This window comes from Amphiura filiformis, chromosome 15 (genome assembly GCF_039555335.1).
Source record: "Amphiura filiformis chromosome 15, Afil_fr2py, whole genome shotgun sequence".
NCBI classification, from domain to species: Eukaryota; Metazoa; Echinodermata; class Ophiuroidea; order Amphilepidida; family Amphiuridae; genus Amphiura; species Amphiura filiformis.
In genome coordinates, this window is record NC_092642.1 from 47152874 (window position 1) to 47179780 (window position 26907).

The 26907-nt window shown below is 36.6% G+C and overlaps 1 protein-coding gene across 1 annotated transcript in view; it reads right to left on the reverse strand.

Moving 5' to 3' along the window:
• Positions 1–6363: 6363 nt before the first annotated feature.
• LOC140172231 (cysteine-rich protein 1-like) overlaps positions 6364–26907 on the reverse strand; it is a 51561-nt gene continuing 31017 nt past the window's right edge. The window contains exons 2-4 of the mRNA XM_072195538.1: positions 9902–9996; positions 7996–8050; positions 6364–7115 (exon numbers count right to left, since the gene is read on the reverse strand). Of these exons, the coding sequence (XP_072051639.1) occupies positions 7063–7115; positions 7996–8050; positions 9902–9996 (203 nt within the window). The 3' untranslated portion in view covers positions 6364–7062. The remainder of the gene's footprint in view (positions 7116–7995; positions 8051–9901; positions 9997–26907) is intronic.

Genomic DNA, 26907 nt, shown 5'->3' on the forward strand with positions numbered 1-26907 from the left:
TTGGTTCAATGGTTCTTAAGATTACCTGCAACTTTTTTATATTGAATCCTATGGCCAGCAAGCAAAGCATTTTAAAAATTAAATTCCTTTGGTGCGATAAGTGCATGGGACTGAAACCATTCTTGTAATGCAAAAATACAACTTTTCAAATTAATTTTGTGAAGTGTACTGCTGTTGTGGCATCTGTGGATAAAAAGCGATTTACCACAGAAGATATCTTACACTTCCCACAATGCATTTCTTCAATTTTCTGTACTGATTTGCTATGTAGTCATGACTATACTCAAATGAACAGTGCACATCCAGATCTTGCAAAATTTGTATATTGACCCATGTTCCCGCTTGTGTTTACTGAGCCAGTCTATTCTCAAAATGAAAACAAAGGAAACCTGTACAAAGCAATGGAAGTATCTTTTGATGAAATGAGGGGATGTATTATGTTGCAAAGGATTCTGGGAAGGGTAAGATATGCTTGCCTTGCTTGGGTATGAACTGATGAAAGAATAGTTTTTAAGGGGGTACTACACCCCTGTGGTAAATTTGTGGCTATTTTTGCATTTTTCTCAAAAAATAATAACACACTGGTAACAAAAGTTATGTATATTATTGGGGCAAGGAACCAAATTACTACACCGAAATTTCAGTGACTCAAGACAAGCGGTTCAGTATATATGGTCAGAAATGAGGTACATCTTAGCAGTACCTTATTTCTTATCATAAATAACAAACCACTTGTCTTGGGTCACTGAAATTCCAGTGTAATAATTGGATTCCTTGCCCCTATAATATACACAACTTTTGTTACCAGTGTGTTATTAGTTTTTGAGAAAAATGCAAAAATAGACACACATTTATCGAGGGGTGTAGTACCCCCTTAAAGTGAATAAATAATTGTGATATTACTAATGATTTAAATCAATAAGCCTCTCATTGCAGTACTGCTGTAAAGAAAATCCAACTGATCAACTTATTTCACTAAGTCTTAATTCATTTTATGTTATGATATAATATTAGGTGGCCTGTCCTATATATAATTGGATTCTCCCCGATCCAGGTCAGCATCAACTTTAATAAATGGTTATCAAATATTTTTGCATCAAGCTTTTATCATTATTTTGCTATTATACACATTTTAAGCTGGTCATTTGCTTTTCTTAAGCTTAATTATAAATTTCACTGGATCAATTACTACAGGTCTGTACCAGATGTAGCAATTGATTATTTGTGCCATAATTAGACTCAGCAATTTCACTTAAAATAGTTGAGCACTATCATTTGCCAAATTACCAGCATGAATTCCAGCTGGTTAAAGCTTTTTTCCCACTGATGTTTTCACTTAGTCTTTTTAATATCACTGAGTGCAAATTCTCCCTATTTAATAAATGGGCATGATGATTGACATCTTGTGCTATTTTATCAACAGCAGAATTCATTACATAAAAAAACCTGCTCCTATATTTTGTATGCTTTCCTACACTCAAAAAATATCACAAAATGTTAGCAACTATTTTGATGAGCTATCTCAGGAACAGGGCTTGAAAAAATGTAAATTTCCTGGGAAGCAAGCTAAATTTCACATAATTTATAGCATGTTTTCATATACTTACAAAAAAGACACAATTTCCCTCCAAATACTAGAATTTCCCTCCAAACACCAACATTTCCTGGGAAGGAGCTTCCCAAATTCCCCACTTTTTCGAGCCATGCTCAGGAACCCCACTAAACTAATACTGTAAATGTCTGTAATTTGAATGAATCATGTGTCAATTTTGGAGATTTTTTTAAGCAAATGGGATGTTGCACTTTAAAATAATAACACAATAAACCTCCTCCCTCTGTTTTATACAAACAAAGACTTATAACCCATTACAGTCCCATTCAGTGATCCCAGAGCAAAGGTAAAAAAAAAATTGTTTATAAATTGCTTAAAAGTGAAGGATAAGTCATTCAAATTGTCATTTGGTATTTTTAAAATGAAAAATTTGGCAAAAAACAAACAAAAAACACATCAGAATTGTAGAAGTTGAAGCCCCATTCAAATACATGTAGCTAATTTATATACTGTCAGTATGTAAATTACAGATTCATGTAAATGCCTTATTTTGTCTTAAATATATGGCTTTCGCTCAACCACTAAGCAGGCTATGTTAGCACATCTATGACAATGACAAAGGTACCAAAATCTGAATTTTGATGTTTTTTATGATTGTCCGGATAAGCAAATCCAATGGGCCTTTAATATAACTAAATGCATTCCAATGAGTTTAATGGTAATTTTGTTGGACGCTATTATGTAATTTACTATTATATATTGATCAGATAATGTATAAAATAATTGAAGCATCACAGTTGTAACAGATTTTAATTGCATATTTATAATAAAATGATTCCAGCAAGCATTCAGGTTAGGTAGTAAGCAGTTAGGCCAAGAAAAACAATTGTTTGTTTGCCCTTTATTTTTTTCCCCTTTTATAACCTCAAAAAACTCTTTTTTTGCAAAAAAGTCATTAAAAATAATTTATACTGTTCTAAGATATTTTTGAGCATTTTGAAACCCAACCTTTGCCAAATGATACCTCATTTTTTCTTTGTTTGTGTTTTGTTTTTGATAAAAATGTGGGACTTTAACATCCGCTGTTTACATCATATTAAAAAAAATCAACCTAACGACCCTACTGATTGTTTTCATGAAAGGGCAAACAAATAATTTTTTCTTGGCCTTATGACAGTGATCAGTGAACCATCAATAAATTGAACCACTTTGTGCAGAGTAAATATAAAATCTGTAATTGTCAATATGAAAAGTCAAAATAAGGACTTGTATTTTATCGATAAATATCTGATGGTAAATAAATACAATAAACAAAGTGTATTGGAGCAATAGTCCTAATAATATAAACTGTCCGAATGATGGAATTCTAATGTGTGAATTAAAAACTATCATACAAACCGAATAATTCCTTGGCTATATTATTATTTTCCTTTAGTTTGGATGTGTGATGCTATATATATATTTGTACTAATAGGCTACACAAATTTCAGCTTGAGCATGTTATAGATTGGATGGTATTGAGTGACATAAGCTGGCAGTGTCTGTTAACATTCAACATTACAATGTGCACTTGATTCTAAATAGGCAACAGGCTATTCCAGTTGAAATCCATACACCCCCTATGGAAGACCTATGACCTTAATCTCCCACACAGGGAGTGTTGATTTCAAATGGAGTCACCCATTCACGTAACCCCATTTGAAATTCACACTCCCTATGTGGAACATTAAGGTTATGTCTTCCATAAGAGGGTGTATGGATTTCAATTGGAATAGCCCAATTAAGGAAGTGAAGTTTTAATATAGGCCCTAAAAGACACTGAACAGCATTAATAATAAACCAAATTGTGATTTTACACAGACACTCTACATATAGACAGAGGAGACTCTATGATGATAAGTTGTTGTACACCATACTCAATCAAATAAAATTCATTATTTTGTAAATTAAATCTAATACTGGAACTAAAATTTTGCAACTCACTTTGCTATGTTGCGTCCGAAACCATCGGACTCCATCAGGCATCTGATGAAAATAAAATTCAGTTGTTAATATTAATGTAGTACCATACTTAAATATTTTGTGTTCCTAGCATCCTCTTTTCATGACATTTTTGAGTAGACATCCACGAAAAAAGCTTATTCCCAAACTTTCAGTTGATTCTGATATTGCGTTTGCGAGTTATGCATGATTTATGTGTATTACACTGCTACATAGGCCACTGCGTTGTAATTTTGTTCTGGTACACCAGAACGTAATACAAATTTGACGATATTTTTGCTAAACAAATTAATTTGCAAGAAATTTTATGTACATAAACATTATAGCCAGATGTTTCCAGTGGTATAAAAATCTCAACTTTTTTTGAGAAAAGTGGGGGATGAGGCTGTACCACAAAATGCCCCTTTAAGAACCAATAGCAGGCTTGTTTGTACTCATTTTAATGCATTTTTCATGCTGAATCCAAATATAGTCATGAAAATGTACAATTCTGACATTTTTGAATATTTTGATAAAATATGAAACTTTGACACCTGCGATTCTAGTGTTTGCTGTAACTGCGCACTGGATTTGTGATGCTTCTTCATTGTTGCAGATCTGGTTAGAATCAATTGCCTAAAAATAACTCATGACACTTAATATATCCACTTCAATTACATTGTAGTGATTGTACACACTCGCAGCTCAAGTTATAATGCACACAAAATGTGACATCGGTGTTAAAATACAGTACTAGGAAGGTATGATGAATCAGAGAAATGGCATGTTACACGATAAAAATAAATTTTTAAAGGAGTAGAACGACTTCAAAATTATTAAAAAGAGCAGAGTGTGCAATTAGCACATATGACAGATCCTCCCCCAGGGACCCTCCCTGCCAATGACAGACTCTCTCCCTGCCAATGACAGACTCTCTCCCGCGCTCCAGTGCGCCCTCGCAGGCTCAACACAGCCATGCACGTGCTATTCAAAACCATCTTGATCAGAGGAACTGAGCAAGTTCTACATGCCTGGAAATTGCAAAGGGCCTATCAATTTTCAGACCTGAGGTCACAGAGGTCAGGGGCCCTTGAAATTGTCATCTTGTTTTAATAAACACTGCCTATATAATACCAACCATATGGTAAATATGCTAAATTCTTTAAACCCATATATTTTCATACCTAGGGGCACGAAAGGCCCTTGGAAATTCGGCTTAGGTGTACATGTATGACAAACGCTGCTGTACACATTTCATGTAATTCATGTCAATATGCACTACCAATTATGAATTCTATCTACACAAAACCAAGTTTAGGTTTTGACTCTATTGCAACACAGGACTTGCCAGAAGTCGGTTGCCATGGTTACTGTATAAATAAACAGTATCTATTATTGTGGTTTAGAATGTGGGCCACCTGGTGTCAACACTGTGAAGGTCATGGTGATGTGTCCTTACACTGAACTTGACCAAATTATTTATCATTATTACTAGGAGATGAAAATCAACCTCTGTTTTATGTGTGGACAAACGTTTCAAGTAGGGTTGGTCAGACTATTTTCCCTAATAGGTGATAGACCTAAAATATCACCAAAAGCTTATAAAATCTCGCAAAAATGTGATGAATTTTTGCCAACATATTTTGAAAATGTGACTTAGTTTTACATGATTTTAATAAAACAAAACAAAAAAAAATGCCCCAAAATGCAGAATTTGGGTTGGTTGGACCCTTATACAGTTTTTTTTATCCCCACCTTATGGAATGTGTGTAAATTGAACAAAATTCAGTACATTTGCACAGATACACTCAACTTTTTACACTAAAAATTTTGACTAAAAAGTGATATATATATATTTCAGTACAACATGTGGACAAGTTGGTACACTTTTCAGAGCACCAACAATTTCAAATATAAAGCCAATTGCTCAATTCTGTGTAATTGTGTTCAGGTCAATCTTTCAATAGGTATTTTTAATACCTTGACTCATTTTAAATTGTTAAATCATGATTACAATTGAAAGAAGTTGTCCACAAAATAAATATAAAATTATAATTTACTTTTACACAGAAAGTACTTACAAGGTATGATGTACATGTGGTTTACAAAAATGATTCATCAAACTGAATTAAAAAATACACAATATGTAGACCCTGGGGTTTTCTACAGAATGTCAGTTTGACCGAAATTCCTTCCCACAAGGTAGATGCGTATTGCATAACAATAGATGTATTGTGGGAAGGGATTTCCATGAAACCAATGTAATTTCCGACAGAGAAACCCTGGATCCACGTATTGACAATACTGACACATGGAAGACAGATTAGATAGTACTAGAGATATAAAAGGTAGGTAGAGTTCACACAAAATATACATGCTTTCTATGATGCTCTCCTATTGCATATTCATGAGGGCTAATTAAGAATACTGTAAGTGCCTTTATCATTGTCACTTTCATAACATTCTTGTATTCTTCTGAAAAAAGAATCGATATGGTTTCTATGATGCCATCTTATTTGCATATTCATGAGGGCTAATTTATTAGAATAATCCAAGAATACTAAAGTGTCTCTATCATTGTCACTTATGACATTCTTGTATTCTTCTGAAAAATCCCCATACTTTCTATATGATGCCGTCTTATTTGCATATTCATGAGGGCTAGTTTGTTAGAACAATCCAAGAATACTGTAAGTGCCTTTATCACTTTTATGACAGTCTTGTATTCTTCTGAAAAAAAATCCCCATGGTTTCTATGATGCTGTCTTATTTGCATATTCATGAGGACTAATTTGTTAGAACAATCCAAGAATACTAAAGTGTCTCTATCATTGTCACTTATGACATTCTTGTATTCTTCTGAAAAATCCCCATACTTTCTATATGATGCTGTCTTATTTGCATATTCATGAGGGCTAGTTTGTTAGAACAATCCAAGAATACTGTAAGTGCCTTTATCACTTTTATGACAGTCTTGTATTCTTCTGAAAAAAATCCCCATGGTTTCTATGATGCTGTCTTATTTGCATATTCATGAGGACTAATTTGTTAGAACAATCCAAGAATACTGTAAGTGCCTTTATCACTTTTATGACAGTCTTGTATTCTTCTGAAAAAAAATCCCCATGGTTTCTATGATGCTCTTATTTGCATATTCATGGAGCTAATTTGTAAGAACAATCCAAGAATACTGTCACTTTTATGACATTCTTGAATTCTTTTGAAAAAATACCCCGCTTTCTATGATGATGTCTTATTTGCATATTCATGACGGCTAATGTGCGGGAGAATACTGTAAGTGCCTCTATCATTACGACATTCTACATTTTTCTGACAAATTATGCAGCCCTGTTTTTATCGCTAAAAATTCAAAGTGAGGTTTCCCAACTTTGTTTTTCTAAACTTTCCTATCTCAATACAAAGGTAAGATGTTTAATAGACTCCTGGTAATCGATTGATGAATACATACAAGCACCTGGTGAAATCATAATGCTGATAAAATCGGTGGGATGAGTTCATGATGTCTTCCATCACTCTCTGGATGGGTAACTATCAGGCATGGATGATCCTGAGCTATGATAACCTGAAATGAATACAAACAATTCAATTAGAAATGAATAGAAACAAATTCAATTATTGATCTAATTGATAGTGGTGGTGCCAGATGTGTTTGTTTTTTTTTGGGGGGGGCATGGGGAGGGCAAAGTGAATTTCAGGGGGGCAAAATCAAAGAATTTTTTGGCAAAATTGCAGCAAAAAGTGGACATGTTCATAATTTGGATTTTTACTGGGGGGGCTAGTTAAGAGTTCTGACTGGGGTCATTTTCCCCAATGCTCCCTTGTGGTGCTGCCACTGTCTATTGATAAATTATGATGACCAGCTTGTAATATGTGAGCCTAATAACATTGTGAATTGGTATAGCATACCTAGCAACTGCAGGGGGGGGGGCAAGAGTTCAGACTGGGGAAATTGCTCCCCATGCCCCTCTGTAATTAACTTTGCCTTCCATGCCCCCACTACTGTCTCTATTGTATTAACTGATACAGTGGTACACTGTTTTGTTCAATGCATAGTAACTGATGCATACTACCAACATTACTTATCTGGACCTCTTTTATACAGACCTCTGTTATCCGGATGTTTTTAAATTTCTCAGAAAAACATGTTTTCAATGCTTTGACACCTTAATTTTATACTCTCAAGCATTCAGAACAACATGGGGAACAACATAATGTCACTCAAATGTCATCTTTCAGTGTTATTACCCCATGTTGAGTAATATTTTGTTGTTCCAATTTGGGCACTTTGGTCATTCAATGGAGAATTGCACATAATTTTTCACTTATCCGGCCAATGCTTGGTCTCATCATGGCCGGATAAAAGAGGTTGGACTGCAGTACATGTATGTATTTCACATAACATTCATATATTTGGTAAAACAACAGTATAACAAATAGCTTACCTTTTGGTCCAAAGTTCTTCTTGTAGCATGGGTTACAGTAAGGTTCTGAGTTATGCTGAAATGAGAAATATGAAATTTGAAATGGGCTATTCCAGTTGAAATCCATAAACCCTCTGTGGAAGACATAATAACCTTAATCTCAAATGGAGTCACCCATTCAGGTAGCCCCATTTGAAATTCATACTCCCTGTGTGGAAGATTAAGGTCATGTGGGGGGGGGGTCTTAGTGGAATGAGGGTACGGGGATGTGCAACAGATTTGGGGTGCATTATTCAGCCATTTTGTTTAGACTTGAGGTGCATTTTCAGCACTTTGGTAAAATTTTCTTAAAAGTTTTTCGTAGTTTTTTAGGAAAATGTTTGTAAAAATCTAGTTAAAACATTGTTCAACGTTGATCTTTTGAGATTGGAATTTTCAATATTTCACACTTACATTACATTACAAGGAGGGAGGGTGGGAGGGGGTCAACCTCCTATTGAAAGCACTGCCGTTTATAGGATGCATCAAACTTTTGGGTAATTGTTTCCTAAATAAACATAATACATTTTCCCTGAAGTTTGATTACATTTTAATGCTTTCATTTGTTTTGGTTTTATAATTATTTAAGATTGTATCTCATAGCTGCAATTTTTAGCTTGGATTCACACAACCTTTGCTACTTGATACTATTTAAAACATAACATCCATGACACCAAAATAAACACATGTTTTCAATTTGTGATCTGAACCATGGTTAATTTTGCATTGAACCATTGACAGAAATTTACAGTAAATATCATGCTCTTGATCTACAATATGGTAACAATCAATTAATGTGATACTACCCCAGGCCCGTACGCAGGATTTTTTTTGGGGGGGGGGTGTTGATTTTGAAAAAGTGGACTTTTTTCCAAAGGGGGGGGGGGCATTTTGTAAAAAGTGGACTTTTCCCCAAAATTTGGACCTTTTTGACCAAAAAATGTGAAAAGCCTGATTTTTTGCTCGCTACGCTCGCAAATTCTTAAATTTTGGGAGTTTTTGTATACTTTTACAAATTTGGCGAGGTGCGGTCGCACCCCCCGCACCCCCCCTGCGTACGGGCCTGTACTACCCTAACCCTACCAAAAGCCACAAAAAGGTACAGCACGGTCAGCACCAATCAACTGTCAGCACAAGTATCCTATTATATGTGATGCGATTGGCATTACGTCATATGCGAAGGCAAAGCCTAGCCAGCCAAGGTACTCCTCCATGGCGCGTTATTGCCATCTGTGTGTCTAGAACCTGAGAGGTCTGGGGTTCAAATCCGCACCCACAAACAAAAATTTCTTCTTCGTCTTCCTTTCTTCTTTTCCTTCCCTATTAAACATTTGGCTATTCCAGTTGAAATCCATACACCCACAGGGAGTGTAGACTTCAAATAAAGTCACCCATTTACAATGAAGGTACCCCCATTTGAAATTCCCACACCCAGTGTGGGAGGGAGATTAAGGTCATGTTTTCCAAGGGGAATAGGGGTGTATGGATTTCAACTGGAATAGACCATTGTGTAGCCTGTTACCTTTTCTCCCCATACTCCCTTTCTTTATTACTTCCCTTTCATTCCTTCTTTCTATCCCTCTTGTTTTCTCATTTTCTTAACTTGAAGATGGAAGAGTTCTATTTTTTATTCATTAATCAATAATCCCACAGACACAACCAGCCAAACCACCTGCCTCTAAGATCTAATTTCATTGGTTACAAAGAGGGCTACATCTTGTATTGAGCCAATTATAGTTATGGTATTAAAGATATTCAGTATGGCAGAAGGGGATAAGCTTAAATTACTGAGAATCTGAAGCCTCTATTTTGATTGGTTACTTAGATGATTTTATCATGTAATTAACCAATCAGGGATGCTGTAAGAAAGCAGTCAAGTTGTACTCACCTCTGAATGTGCACCTGGGTTGAGTGTTTTGTTACAAGCCATACATTTCAGACATGCCCTGTGCCAGTCTTTTCCAAGCGACGTCTTTCTCTCAGCTACAAACAAACATAAAGACAAACAAAACACAATTTTTTAATGAGTTATGCCTACTTCCGGGTTACTCTATGGACAGTGTTTTCAAGGAGCACCCTCTTCAGACTGACACAGATTTAGATTAATAATGGCGGTAGATTTTATTGATGGGAAGCCATACATTTCAGACACACACAGTGTCAGTCTTTTCCATGTCAATGAAGGAGTTATATCTATAATGGCAAGCCATACACTCAGCTATATGGCATTCCACAACAAATGACTTCTGTGGAAGTTCTGCATGGTTTGGCTAACCTTTTACTTTTAGAGCATTTAAAAGGTATCCCCTTTTGACTTGCCAAAATCTCTTTACCCCCTTTTGATGTGCCAAAATGGCTTTTCCCAATGCCTTCCCCACCTCTTTTTGCCACCCGTACAGCTAATGTGGAATATCTTGGACCGTTTATCATCATAGGTATCAGCCTCATGCAATATATAGCCATAGCCATTTGTTTAGACCGGAGGCATAATGTTATGTGGGTTAATTAAAACCTTTAGTCATGCATGTAATTGACAATGCCATAACCTTACACTTGCCTAGCCAGGTCAAGTTTGGCTATTCCAGATAAAATTCATACACCCCTATGGAAGACATGACCTTAATCTCCTATGCAGGGGGTGTAGTTTTCAAATGGAGTCATTAGCGCCAATCCGGCTTGAAATGTGGGGGTGGGGGACAATCGGCCTGAATTGTCAAAAAGTGGCTGAAAAGAACAAAACATGGGTCATTTTGCTGAAAAGTGGAAGGGACACATCCCCTTGTCCCCCCAGGATTGAGGCCAATGAATCACCCATTTAGGTTAATCCCCATTTGAAATTCACACCCCCTGTGTGAAAGATTAAGCTTGTGTCTTCCATAAGGGGTGTAGGGATTTCATCTGGAATAGCTCATGATGCTGATGGATACCAGAAGCTACCAGATACTATGTATGTTAAGGAGAAACTGGTTAACATCAGGGACAGAAATAAATTGATGATAAATATAGATGAACTTACACCATCAGACCAGAGCCATCAGACCATCTTACTTTATTCTCTAGTACTAAATAAATGTTGGTATTTATATAGCGCCTTTCACATGTGAACATGTACCAAAGCGCTTTACATTTATTCCGCCGTCGTTAGAATATGTCAGCAGCCATACAATGCCCAAGGCATGCTCATACCTTTAGGCGGCTCAATGGACATTATTCATAACAGCTCCCCATTTCACACCTGGGTGGAGAGGAGTAATCGAGATAAAGTGCCTTACTCAAGGGCACAACACGATGGCGTCGCCGGGGCTCGAACCCGCAACCTTCCGATTATGAGTCGTAGCCCGTTCCGCTCGGCCACCGTGCTCCCATGCTTTAAATGGTATGAGTCTATGACCATATAAAATGGCCTGTATTAGCATGAGGGAGGGCTTACTAAGGCAAAGCACAAGACCCTACCACTATACACCACATTTCGCCATACTGCATTCTAGAAACGCTTGCTGTTAGAATAAGATAAATTTTAATGCTAATTTATTGCACATTCTAGGGAAGCGTGGTAACCTTTTTTAAAATAACCGAGTGAGAGGGTTTTCAAGAATAGGCCCCTTATAGTATACTGTGACTCCCGAAATCTACACCCCTGTGTGGGAGATACATGTAAGGTCATGTCTTCCACGGGTCTTCCCAGACCTGTACGCGGGGGGTGCACGTCGTACCCCCTCCCGAAATGTGCAAAAGTATACAAAAAGTCCCAAAATATAACAATTTGCGAGTGTAGCGATCAAAAAAATTGGTTTTTTTACGCTTTTTTGGCCAAAAAAAGTCCAAATTTTTGAGGAAAAGTCCACTTTTTACAAAATGGCCCCCCCCATGGAAAAAATTTCCGCTTTCTCAAAATCAGCACCCCCCCCCAAAAAAAATCCTGCGTACAGGCCTGGGTCTTCTATAAGGGGTATGGATTTCAACTGGAATAGCCAATTATGGGATGAATTGCATCTGCAAGTTTAAAGTATATTTTGATGCCAAAAATATGATTTCTAAACAAAATTTTACTTAAATATTCAATTTTGAACCCGAAAGTATGTCACATAATTTTCGGCCAATTTTTTAGCTTGCTTCATATCAACAAAATGTACACAAATTTCTCATGCCAGCAAGGCATAGTCATGCTATGAGTTCAAACCACCTGTTAAGAGCATCTTAGCTCAAGTTGAGTTTCAATTTTTGCTCTCAATTCATACCAATACACTGAACAATAACCTCGCGATAAAGCACAAGATTTTGATAAAGTTACCAAATTCTTTACAATTGACCTGTACTTGGAAAAGGCCATTGGCAAACTAAGAATACAATGATAACACAATAATATTGAGAGTTTTAGAGCCAGGTCACAAAGAATTTAATTCTAGTAAGGCGAGGGAAGGGGGCTATGTTCCTGGGCTATGTTCTATTGGCCCAACCGACCTAAATTTTCCATTTTTGGATTTTTTTTTTTTTAATTTGCAGAATTAATGTAAAATTGTAAATTAATAGCCATTTTTGATGGAATTTGGTGGGTGAAACAGCTATGAGACTGAAAAAAAGAAAGAAAGCTAAATAAAATGATGTAATATTTACTAAAAAATATCTTTTTATTAAACATAAACTTTCCCCTCCCATCATGCACATATGGAGGAAATGACATGCTTAAATATCAAGCCTTAGGACCTGGGCTATTGGATCTCTTCATACCCCGGACTTTATACTGGTCTGCTTGTGCATCTGCTTTTTCTTTTTTTTTTATCTCGTGAACTCAAATTTGGCCAAATTCTAGCTTGTGGAGCTAAGAAATTTCGCTAAAAAGCTGAATTTTGGGAGTTTTACTCAAAGTGAAGCTTTAAAGAACTGGAGCATGCCAGTGATCCCATATAGGTCTTCGGAACTAGAGCCTGAAAAAGGCCCTTAACTGCAGTGGTGGCACCAGGAATTTTTTCAACTGCTGGAAAGCCTGAAAAAGGCACCTTTGACCGCCAAAATCAGTGTCGTGTCCGGGGGGCTTTGGGTGCTGAAGCCCCCGCACTTTGTTAAAATTCATGCAAAATCAGCCGTTTTTTGGCAATTTTAGCCACTAAGGCCCCCGCATAACTCTGAAAGGGGGGCTGAGCCCCCCGCAGGAAAAGATCCTGGACACGCTGGTGATAATTGCCCAAGAGCCTGAAAAGGCACCCTCGACCCGCCACAAGTGCCTGAAAAAGGCATCACATTGACCGCCGCCACACATGTTAAAAATACCCTACAGTTCTATTCCTGGGGATTTTATACTAGTACTAAGTTTAGTACATTTTGTACTTTCACATGGACTGATCAACAGGTGTCATAAATTCTACAGTCAAATTTACCTACTGATATTACAGAGATATTTACTTGATCAGATTTCATGTGTACATATCAATAGTGTTATCAATAAACACATAATACTATTGGGCGTTTGCAAAAACATGCACTTGACATTTGTGACCTTTGACCCCTGGTTGCTAGGAGCAGAGGTTGTAAATGACAATGAGTTTGTTTGTTGTTCTTACCTTTGTTTGGCAAGTAAGTTCTATGTAAGGGCTGATAATCATCTATTGCTACCAAAGAAGCAGTGTACTGGTTAACTACTATAAACCTCCATTTATATTCAGGTCGTAATAAGCCAGAATTTATTTTGATATAGGCCCTAGTCCTGCATTGTAGAATGGGTTTAAGGGGATGTACAATAACAATGTGTTACCAAAAATGTTCTGGCAAAAAATGCTTCCCCCCTTTCAACATGCTAACCCCTCCCCCTTTGACATTCCAAAAAAATCTCCCCCACATTCAACGTGCCACAAAATCTTTGCTCCCTCCTTTTACACATGCCAGATTTTGCGGAACCCCAATATAAAATCTCAGAAGCACAGTGAGCAGAAAATTTGGCAATGCCCCAAGGGGGTTGCATTTTTCCAAATCTAGAACAATGAATAAGAGGAGATTTTTATTTGTTTACAAATAGCCCAGTGTCCCTTTAATCTTACCAGGCTCCTAATTCATTTCATGTCTGTCTATGGTTCGGCTACTCCAATTAAAATCCATACACCCCCTGTGGAAGACGTTACACAGGGAGTGTGAATTTCAAGTGGGCTTGCCTGAATGGGTGTCAGACTCCATTTGAAATCAACACCCCCACCAGGGCTTGTATGGATTTCAACTGGAACAGCCCCTTTGAGTGGGTGTGGTACCAAGCCTTGTATTATAGGTCAATAAAATATGATAACATAAATTATGTTTTTATCTTATCTGATAGATAAATGATTTTATTTTTTGTGTATATGCATCTCTGTCTGTGTGTAAGTGTAGTGTAGGGGCAGTATTTAGGCGTGTCAATGCATCCGAAAATAATATTCCGGCTAAAGGCACATCACAGAATTCACATGAAAGTGGAATTTCACACAGATCTTTTGACTCTGTTCAAATATCATTTTAATGCTGTATCATTCATTTAAACATATTGCCAATCTGGCTGCCTACACACTAAAAACTACGGGGTTATATTTTCCGTGGTCATTTTGAATTGACCACGTTTGGGGTTGTTTTGACCCCGTAAGGGGGGTTGTACTGTTTTAATTTGACCACATTCACGAGGTCATTTTAACCACGGACGAACGTGGTCAAAAACTTCGGGTCATTTTGCCGATACTGTTGCGCATTGATATCAGTTTCAATGTTCAGCTTTGAAAATCTCAATTCATAAATGAGTTTAAACATGAGCTGCAATTAATGTTTTTTGATTATTAAATATAGCTAATTTTTTGACCGACGTTGCCCAATTTTACAACTTTAAAATGACTTGCATTTCGGAACTATTTGCACGTACGGTGTGCATCGGCTTTCCGCGTCACATCAGCGCCATATTTGTTCTGATTTTGCAGCTCAGCGGATTGTCGTGTGTCTGCATGATGGAATATGAAAAGTTACCTGGGAAAGTGGGACTGCAAGGATGCAAGGATAGACCCTTGTCTATGAACGCAGATTCGGACAATTTCATGCTGTCGTGGCCGGATATCTTGTCTGCAGTTGTTATAAGCTTACATCAATGATATCATGTAAGCTTATAATGCGTGAACTGTCATGAGGCGTGTCAGTGTGATACACAGATGCATTAGGCCTATGTATAAATTTGCTGCTTATGTAATGCTAGTGTGCAGAGACACACTTATGTCCTGGTGGGACCAGCAATACCATCCATCGCATCATACTAAAAAATCCAAACAACCCCTAAATGTGGTTATTGAGTAACCCTATTATAAGCAACCCTTTCAAATGGGTCATTTCATTTGACCCCGAAATGTTGTTATATTTTGACCCCAATGGGGTTACATTTTGACCAAAATACGTGGTCATTGAAATGACCACAGCCAATGGGGTCAATATTGAATAACCCAAATAAGGCAACCCTTTTTAAATTGACCCCGAAATATGGTAATATTTTGACCCCAATGGGGTTACTATTTGACCCAAATACGTAGTCATTGCAATGACCCTGATCAATGGGGTCAAAATGACCCGTCCGTGGTATGGTGTTTAGTTGATAACTATGCTGGGGTCAAAAATGACCCCGTTTGGGTCATTTTTTGACCCCGTAGTTTTAAGTGTGTAGTGCCTACCCTTGATATATATGGATACATACTTGTACTGGGCTACACAAATACCACCATTGTAGACAAATATTCCAACACCATTACCTAAATATTGATCATCTTTAGTTAAATTTGGAAAGTATATTTGCTTATATTTCTTTTCTTTCATTTCAACTTGTTAATCTCCATCACATTACCAATTACTAGTATACAGAGCATATCTCAATAAATGAGACATGTAGCCATGATTTATTAATTTGTCAGGGGTGGGGGGGGGCTAAGAGTGGACCTTTTGTGATCTTTGTCCTTCAAAAAAGAGCTGATTTGAACAAAGCTGATCTTTTGAGAATTTGTCCTTTAAAAAAGGTCTGAATCAACATTGTTAAGAAAAAAAGAAAGACATTTTTCACATTGGCACAGTGGGAGTGGGCTCTGCTCATTGTCAGAGTTAGTCAACATTTTCAGTAATTGATCATCAAAAGTACACTACAGACAAGGGCTACTTTTTAAAGAAAAATGCAAATTGGAGTTTGAGTTAACAAGAAAAATTCACTTTCAAAAGATAGTCAGGTGCAATTTTAGGAGGCCCAAGTTCTCTACTGTTACTGTTAGCTTCTCAATCCCACACCTGCTGGCACACCTGCATCCTATGGTAGTTGAAAGATAATGTAACTTATACACTTCGCAACCTAGCACATTTTGTGGCTGACTGACTTCACGTTTGAATGCTAATCCGTCTACACAGTACACATTTACCATGACGCTTGATTCATAAGCTTGATTGCATCAATGTGATATGGGAAATTTAGTTTTCAATAGTAATATAAATTAGTACTTGTTACATTGTCAACAGCATTAGGACTTCTTCAGTCTAACAATAGAGGGTGCTATTACCAATCTGACAGTTGGTGCATAGAATGTCACTTGTGGGCGTGTTTCTTTATTACACACACATACCACCAGGTGCAGGCTCAGACCATGGAGGTAGTAGAGACCCTACTACCTCCATGCTCAGACTATACACTATTAGGCCGTATAAAATTAATGTTTTGGTTCTCGTCCAGAGGATTTTCATGAATTGATGAGGGAGGGAGGTGTTTTTTTGTTTTTTGTTTTTTTTCAATGTAAAATTAGCATTGTCAGTAATTTTCTTCTCCAACAGTGCTCGAGGAAACGATGAGGCCCTTTTTTTTCAAATGTGAGATTCTGAGGATAAACCCCTAGAGTACCACAAAAAGATTTGGAAGTGATGCTTGTTCTCTAATAAACTTATTTATATGTATGAAGATTTCATAAATCATTCCAAAGTCTAAAAAATTGAAAAATCTAAAAAAAAAAAAAAAAAATCTGACAAATCAAAGAAATTGAGGAGGGAGGGGACGAGAACCAAAATATTAATTTTACACGGCCTTATGACTGAGATGTGCACTAAAATTTGCAATCAGCCATAATATCCCTTTAGAAAAAAGTCTTCCACAGACAGACCATATTTTTCAAATTTGGCTAGGGCTAATTACAGATTATATTATTACACACCAAGTCATCTCTGGTTCTCATCTATTATTTCAGTTCCATGCAGCCCTCAAAATACATGATTTGCCCTAGCACTACAATCCAGGAAAAAAAGGTTGGCACACTTTGCCTGTCTTTTGGTATATCTCTTTCCCCGCTCCCCCAATTCAATGTTGGACCAAGCCATGTTGTCATTACTTGTCAACAGGTCCGTGAGACCTTTCAACATTGAAAGATGGGGAGTGGGGAAGGGTGAGATATAGAGGGGACCGGTGGAGTCTGTCCTTCACATATATATGGTCTAATCCAACCAAAAGTGTACACGGCATGTTCAGGGCCATAACTTAAAAGTATTAATCAATTGGCATTCGTTTTTGTATTGTGTTTATTCGCTTTGATCATACGCTTGCCCATATATAATAAGACCCCTTCTGTGAAAAACTTAGACACAGAGACCCCAAAACATGCTATTTTTACCCATTGTTTCAAAATATTTCTTAAAGTATTTTTAAAAACATCTAAATCAGTTATGAAAAGAAGTCATTGCATTGAATCTAAATTGATTTCCTGAAAGGTGTGTATTCAAAGATTGCCTGTTCAATTTTTCACATATTTGTACATAATTATGAATTTTTTGTGATAATTTTTTGAGTGGTATTTTTTTACATTACCTACGAATACATTTTTTCATAGCACTAGATATATCTTTAAAAAATGGAAATCACTCATAAATGCGCAATTGATACAAGCTTTGATATCTCCAATACTGAAATGCATTGCATTCGGACATCTTTATTATTGTGTTTAGCTGCCAGAAATTCTAAATGGCACAAAGGTAGGTTTGGTAAAATATATGCATTACCTCCGAATACATGTTAAAAGCTGTGTCATGACCACAAAGTGAGAGAATAGTAAACAATAGTTAAGCAATAGGTGCAGGGTAATACACTCTTTATTTCTACCAAGTTTCAATAGCCTGCGTTTAAATATTTCTGAGATGTCAACAATAAAAGCAAGTATTCAGAGGTAAATTTCGGTAACCGAATGTTACCTACTGAATACAATTTGACATCATGACAGTATTGTGAAACACCGCCATTCATGCCAATGCCCATATTGGTACATAACGAAGGCCTGTATGTTTGCTATCAAATCATATGTCAATGAAAGTTGCGAATTCACATACATGCCCACCATGCAAAAGTGAATACGGCTTAATTGTTGAAAAATATGTACTGAAATAGACGACGGTCTGCTTATTTAAAAGAAAAATCAGATTCAAAGAAGATTAGAAGGGGATAAATACTTGGATTTGTCAACTGTCATGTGTGCTTCATTTTAAATGTTTACCGACCTTCTGGTTTCTGAGTAATTTGTGTCCAAATTGATTTATTCGAAGGTAACTTTTGACGTTTTCGCTAAGGTTACCTACGAATACCATGGAAAAAACGACTGTTCTCATTGTCTCATGATCTAGACAACACAGTGATGGACCCTGGTATAAAGCTAATTGTAGTTGCCCTCAAACGAAAGGCCACAAGACGTAACTGACTCCAAGATGGACTTCACAAGTCCGCAATAACGGTTTTAAGCGATTTGTGTGCAATTAAGCAAATTAAAGTCACTTTAGTGCCTTTGTTTCTTACTTCAATCCTCTTTCAACCGCTGTGAACCGACATTATTAATACGTGATAGGGTCTAAAGTATCAATAAACGCACATAAAAAAAATAATACATTCAAAGTGCTTTATAAAATGAAGATTTGATTGCGATATCCACCAAAAGTCTAATTCTTACCTACAAATACTGAAATGTTACTTACGAATACAGCATAATACATCACATGTGTAATGAAGTGTCCCTACCAATGGAAATTAATTGTCAAAAACTTTAAGCGGTACCCCAGGACACTATTATTACCCATATACGGATTCATTCAACAATTATTTATTATGTAAAATTGCTGATTAACTACTTGTATATCAAAATGAAGTGGTCAAAATCTTGCTAAAAGCATCAAAAATTTTTGATCTAAGGTAATAGCATTTATTCATTTGGACGTACCATCTGAAAGAGATCTAAAAACTACCATTTTATTAATTCATTACCATAATAGCAACATTTAAACCTCTAAACTCAATATAGATATTGTTAAATCGCTCATGTTACCTACTGAATACCGGGTTTCTTCACCTTTTCATTGTATAAAGCGTTAGGTGTATGCGTATAATTCCTAATATTCTTGAAAACATATATCCTACTCGTTCTTATACAATGTGTAAATTGATTCATACTCATTTGATAAATAAAATACAGAAACTGACCTAAACTTCATTTTCAAAAATAAACCAGCATAAATTGACTAAGATCATATTGATCGCGTTATAAAAATAAAAACAAATATTTTCTGGTTGAGCTAGCATTTTCCTAACACCCTGTGGTCTACATTACACGAAAAAAAGCGTTAATGGGAATATTCCATTTGTTTTAGGTTGATTAGTATTGCGATAGTGAAAGCATCCTAGTGGTATTCGTAGGTAACATTGGGTTTTGATGTCACATTTACTATCACACGTCCTGGATTTATTTTTCAAGATTAGTAATGGCACTTTTGGTTCCTATAAGGCCAATATGTCATCAATCAATGGGCAAAAGGAAAAAAATGTGGAGACATTTTTATTTCGGACTTTTATTTTTGGCCCGTGGACACTTTTGGTTGGATTCGACCATATGGTCATTTTCACAGTAAAGGGTGTAACTTTTGATTTTTAGGGTCAAAATTTCAAACCACTTAAATATGTTTCTGTTTACTAAAATCATGCATAGAAGCAACTTAAATTCCAGTAAAATATTGTTTCAAGGCTTAAACCTTTTGATTTCTAATAAAAAATTTGACATTTCCATAACATTTTGGTTAAAATCTAATAAAAAATGTGTTTTACATAACCTCAGAAAATTATGACATGAAAGCTGGAATACATGTGAAATCCCATTCCAAAGTAAGTCAACAGATATAAGTTACATTTTATACCATGTTTTGCTATGTTTGTAATTGCAGTTTTGAAAATTTTAACATCAAGTGTCATTTACAATGGAAATTTCCAAACCTTAAACATATTTTTAATTGGGTTCCTAAAATAATTTGAATGTCTAACTTCATGTACAAAATACTACTTGATGAAAGGAACCTCCCAGCCAAGTTTCACAGAAATTGGAGTTATTTTTTAGAATTGGCAATTCAAGCGATTTGTGTTTCGGAGGCTTCAGTTAACAACACAGGTGATCATAAAAGTAAAATATTTGGCTAACTACTGGCCGTGTGTCCTGAACTCGCCACCCTTAGCATTACATGACAAATATTATGAATTTTTACACCAACCGGGTTTCTAATTAGATTATCTCGACAATCGTCAACCCTAAACTAGCAAAAGTATACATTTTTGGAAAGCTGTAGGCATAAGCAATGCAAATATATACATTTCAACTCATTATACAGGGTGACCTACAACTGATACAGGGTGGAATAAAAAAGATTTTGATAAAAAATGGGTCACTCAATGCATTGCTTATTACCAACTTACAGTAATAAACTGGAAGTAAACAACATTCATTTGGTTAGAAGATATGGAGAGCCAACTGACTTTGGAAGAAAACAAAATCAAAGCTGTTTGGTAATCTCGGAATATAGGGTGTCCCAAAGTATGTTAGATTTTTTTACAATTCAACATATTTTGAACCTAAACATTTTCCCCCTAACCCATACAGAAAAAAATATGTCCATATTTAGATTACTCGTCAAATTTCCTTCAGAAAATCTATACTTTGACTATGATAGGATAAGTAATTAAAATTTTACAGTAACTTTTAGATTTTGAAGACATCTGCATTACTTACTACAGTGTTTAATATGACAACGGGTAGTTTTGTATGGAAAAGTTTGTATTTTCCAGACTAAACCAATTATAAATTATTAAAAACAATTAGTAGAATTGTTTAGCTGTAAGGCCATGAGTGTTTTAGATGCTAAATAGTGTCCAAATCCAATTTACAGCCTTTACAGAAGCAGATTACTTACTAAAATTACCAATCCCATAGAGTTTGTGTGTACCACATCCCCCACCACCACATCCCCCACCACCGCCACCCTGCCCATTCTGAATTCTATGAAGCACAGTGTCAGTAGTAAAAAATTTCAAGTATTTCTTTTTACAGGGTTGAAAGTGCATTTTATTTAGCAATCAAATGAGACCACAAGCATGACAATACCTTCTCGCTTGATAGAGATATCATCATTTGTTTTGAGTCGACTTTGCAAAATGTAACGTCGCCACCTTTTTTTGGTGGCGAGCTCAAGACACACAACCTACTACAAGTTGACATAAAAAAATAGGTAAAAAATATCACAATTACCAATTTTCATGCTTTGCTTCTAAGTATTGAATTTCAGTTGTGACAAAAATTAAATTATCAAGGCAAATCATTTTTTTTGTTTCGGAGGCTTCATGTTAACAATTGTTAAACATTGCAGAAGTAGTTTTTTTGAAAACAACAGTGTTGGGATCATCTAAGCTGTTATTTTCTTGTGTGTATTGAATCAATGATTCTATGCGGCAGATATTGTAGATTTATCACATGTTAATTTTTTCATCGTTTGTTAAGTATGGTGTTTTTTGCATGTGAAGCCTCCGAAACAGACTTTTTTTGGGTATCAGTATATTTTTCAAACATTAACTATAATGTCAATTTTTTTTAAAATTTATAACATTCTGCACATATCAAGTAATAATTACAATGCAGATATCAGTATGAAACACACCAATTTAGATATGCATAGATGATAATTAATCTTATTGTTGTTTCGGAGGCTTCATTTGTTTCGGAGGCTTCAATTGTTAATGGAAAGTTTGTATTGGGTCCCATTTTCAAACGGTGATATATATCTCCACGATTTAAAAACATGTGACTTGAGGATCTACTTTGATACATTTTGATAAATAGATTGGATGAGCTCTTTTATTTATATTTGCACAAGCTTGCTGAACAGTTTGTTTCGGAAAAACGGCTCTTTGAAGTCAAGATTTTATAAAAAATTTAAAAGCTTGCAAATCGACTAATTTTTGTTACCCATTTCAAGTTAAGATAACAACTGTTATGAATCAAGAAGAAGTGAAGAAATAACCAAGAATTATGAACCAAAGCTACACCCACAAAGTTTGTTAACAATTGTTAACGGAAAATGAAGCCTCCAAACGACAAATATCAAAGTCCGGTTCTCAAAAATACAGGGCTGTTCACAATTAAATCTAATGTGGCAGTGTTTACTGAACATATGACTGTACTTTCAGGATAAGAAAAATTATCCATGAACTAACTGAAGAAAACACAGGGTTTTACAAAAATGTTACTGTTTTTATAGTTTTTCAAAATGGCAATATTAAGTACATTTAAGCCTGCTAAAACTGAACGCAGTAACTCCCAAAGCTGATTATGCTACCCAAGGTAGCTGCTAACTAGATGACTTATGTGGCCAAAAATCATGGAATTCTGTGGCTTTATTAGAACACTACGGATTAAAATGTTAAAAATCCAAAGTTACACCCTTTACCGTGAAAATGACCATATTGCATGCATCTTTCACTTTTCTCTCCAATTTTGATAGGGCACACATTTCAATAATTTGTTTAGTGCAAGTGTGCCAACTATTTTTTTCCTGGATTGTAGTTATGTGCTCAGTACTGTACCATGATGACAATCCAATTCCTAACTCCACCGCTCATCGCTTCGCGCTTGCTACTCGCACTCGACGCTGTGAACCGTGCTCGCAATCGGGGCATCGCGATAAGTGCGAGGCTCGACACCGCTTCCCGGCACACTCCATGCTCGCAATTGGCCATCACGGTCAGAGGGAATGTTCTAGTTCTAGATTTGCCCCTAAATTCTACACAATCGCAGGCACAATCACCTCCATAAGAAAATAAGGCCAAAATATTGAAGCAGCACTAATATTGCCCTGTCAATATCATCACAACTTTTATCCCCAATAATAATATCACCATTGTTATTAAAATTGGACAATCACATGCCATGAGCTCCCATCTCACCAAAAAGTGGCCCATGTGAACCATAAATTAGCCCCACAAAGAAATAATTATTTCCCCTCATGTTGCTCCCTGAAAAAGAAATCATTATTTTCACCCCTGGTTCCATGTATGTCATCACTAGTTTGCAACCAGGCTAATAAGTGTCCTCTTGACATCTTGCAAATCAACCAACTCAATTGTACTTTTTGGGGTCAACTACAAGTTCTGACCCTGGGGTTCTGACATACATTGTATATCAACCAACATACAATTCACATAATTAGTTTGCTAAATGGTCTAAATAATTATAGAGATGGGGAACCTGGTTTGTCACATACAGTAAACCAAAAAATTAAGGTACCAGTTGTGTTCACCCCTGTATATCCTAAATAAAGACATGTATGTCAAAATTAAAACAAGCATCCCATACCTGTACTCTGTAGCTCTGATTTAAGACCTTATTTGTTGAATTTGGTTGAGAATTAAGAAACGGTGATCTAATACCTAATGAAGAAACAAAATCAAAAGTTGCACTTTTGTGTTCTAATCAATGAAAGCACTACGCAAGTTTTAACGAGCTAATCAATGGAAGCGCGGCGCTTGTTCTCTTGTTCGAGAACGCTTTGTATGATACACATCTATAGGGCTTGCAATGAAGCAAACTGCAACTTTTAGATTGGCATCTTCCTTGGGTATTTGGATCGTCGTGTTTTTATTTCTAGAACAATTTCAACAAATGAGGTCTTAAATTCGAGCTAAAAACTATTGGCTGCTGGTTCCAATTATGACATATATATCTGTCTTTGTTTAGGATATACAGGAGGTGAACATAACTGGTACCTTAATTTTTTGGCTTACTGTATTTCCACAATACATGTATCCCAAAATGATCAAAGTCATCAGAGTCAATCGATCTTGAAATGTGTGTGTGGGGGCCGGGGGAGAGGGGCATTTGGCATGAATTGTCAAAAAGTAGCTGAAAAGAACAAATTGGGTCATTTTGTCAAAAGGTGGGGGAGGGGGGGACACATACCCAGTCTCCCCTCCCAGAATTGATGTCCATGATCAAAGCCATAATAATGTAAGATAGTTTTAAATGCATTTTGGTTAATACTTTTCACACCTGTTTTGTTGTTGCATACATGTACAGGGTGTATCAAAATGATTGGTACCCATCAATTTTGCGGATGTTTATTGAAAAGCCGGCCTCTTCCAAATACAACGTTCAATACATGTTGTTATACAATTAATCAACAAATTATTTGGATCTTATGTTGAATTTTGATGTGTCAGGCTTATCCATTATCGATGAAAACTGATGGGTACCAATCATTTTGATATAGCCTGTATTTGTAATGTTTGTACATGTCCCAATTGGTAATTTTGGCATTATGTCCAGGCGGGTTCTCCCTGTCAGTCCGAAACACTGTCAATCAGAACCACCGTCAGTTCGAAAATGTAACTGAAGTTAGGGTTAGGGGTTAGGGTTAGGGCTATGGTTAGGGCTATGGTTAGGGCTAGGGTTAGGGTTAAGGTTGACGTCTTTTTCAATTAGATTTTCGGACTGACGGGGGGTCGGATTGACAGTGTTTCGGACAGACGGGGTGTACCCGTCCAGGCTCGGCCCGAGCCTAAACGGGTACACCCCGTCTGTCCGAAACACTGTCCATCTGAACCCCCGTCTATCATATTGAGTAAGTTGAGTAAACTAAAATTCCAGCAACTGCTCATTTTCCCCATAATCCACTACTGATCATCCCTACCTACCCGATGCCAACAAGTAGGGAAGAGACAAACCATAGAATCTATAAGCAAATGGCCAAATCGTCATGAGCATGACTCATACAATTTCTGTTGAAATGGAAACCTTTATAAGTCCAGGGGGTAGTGTTGACTCCCAGTTAATTACCCGAAAGATTTCAGCTCATATTAGAGGACTCATCACTGAAATGTCTCCCAATTTTTCTCTTTTAGAAGTAAAAAACCTCCTGAGAACTGATGCACTGCATTTCTTACAGAGCTCCTTGATTGGGCTATACATTTAAAATCCACACTACCCCTGTGGAAGATTTTGGAAATATCTTCCACAGGGGGAGTATGAATGTCAAATGGAAATACCTTCCACATGAATAGAATAGCCTAATTTGGTTAATTACATGATATATGACCAAAGAAACTACAGCTTCTAAATATTTAAAGCCCAATCCTCTTCAGCAATACCATAATAACCATCAGTAGGTACATGTACAGGGTGTCCCCCCCAAAAAGAGAACCCTCATTGCGCCCCCTTTTTCTTGTATTTCTGAAAAGTTGATCAAATATATTTTGGTATGTAAAGAAACCTTTAATGGGCTATTCCAGAAAATAGATGCACACCCCCTATAGAGGAGTTCGGATATCCGGACTTTTTGTCCAGTCGTGACTATTGGAAATCCAGACTTTTAAAGTGCCCAAAGGCAAATAAATCCGGCAGAACAATAGTTCAAAGTCAGAAATCCTCAATTTGAGAGCTCATTTTTAACATTTCCGTGATTTTTCCTTCATTTGATTGGATTTCCAAGCTTTTTCCAGTAACATTGGCAACTGGAATTCCAGTCGCTTTCAGAAAGCAAACTTGGAAATCCGGACATTTCTTTGATTTACTTCTCTATAGGGGGTGTGCACCTATTTTTTGGAATAGCCCAAATGTTAGCTTTAATAAACCAAAACAATTATTTCAATCGGCTCGCAACTTTGGAAGATATGCCCTTTTAAAAAAATGTACCCGTTTTCACTATGTCCAAGGGACGGTTCATGCTGTGGAGTGGCCTGCAAGATCACCAGGCCTCACATCACTTCCTTTTCTTCCTTTGGGGCAAAATACAAAGGACGTCTATGAGCGAGGACCACCAGCTAACCTCCAAGCTCTTAGCAACCATATTACTGCTTGCTTCTCAAGTATCTGGCGCACAAGGATGGCATGCAACACAATTGATGCAATGAGGACCAGGGCTGAAACCTGTATTCGTCAAGGAGGCAATCAGGTAGAGGGCAGAGCAACACAGTAAACTTACTCAAACGAAAACAAAAAGGCATAAACACATGAAAATGTGACAATGTTTCCCAAATTCATGAGACTTTACACCTAATGCAATGAGAGTTGACAACCATCTATTTGTAGCAACACAGCTTAAAATTTAAATTCGCCCAATTTTCTCAGGCCTAGAAATTGGGCGAGAATCCATTCTTGCATAGATTCTCCTAACTGGTTTGCGTGAAACTAAAGAGATGAATTCTCGTAAATTTTTTGAGCTGCTGCCACTAGAACTTGATCAGTTCCCTTGGATCGTGATATCCAAACAGCGAGTGTGTGCAAAGGCAGATAGACAGTAGATTGTTGTGGATAGAGCAGAGGTGATATCCAAACAGCGAGTGTGTGCAAAGGCAGATAGACAGTAGATTGTTGTGGATAGAGCAGAGGTGATATCCAAACAGCGAGTGTGTGCAAAGGCAGATAGACAGTAGATTGTTGTGGATAGAGCAGAGGTGATATCCAAACAGCGAGTGTGTGCAAAGGCAGATAGACAGTAGATTGTTGTGGATAGAGCAGAGGTGATATCCAAACAGCGAGTGTGTGCAAAGGCAGATAGACAGTAGATTGTTGTGGATAGAGCAGAGGTGATATCCAA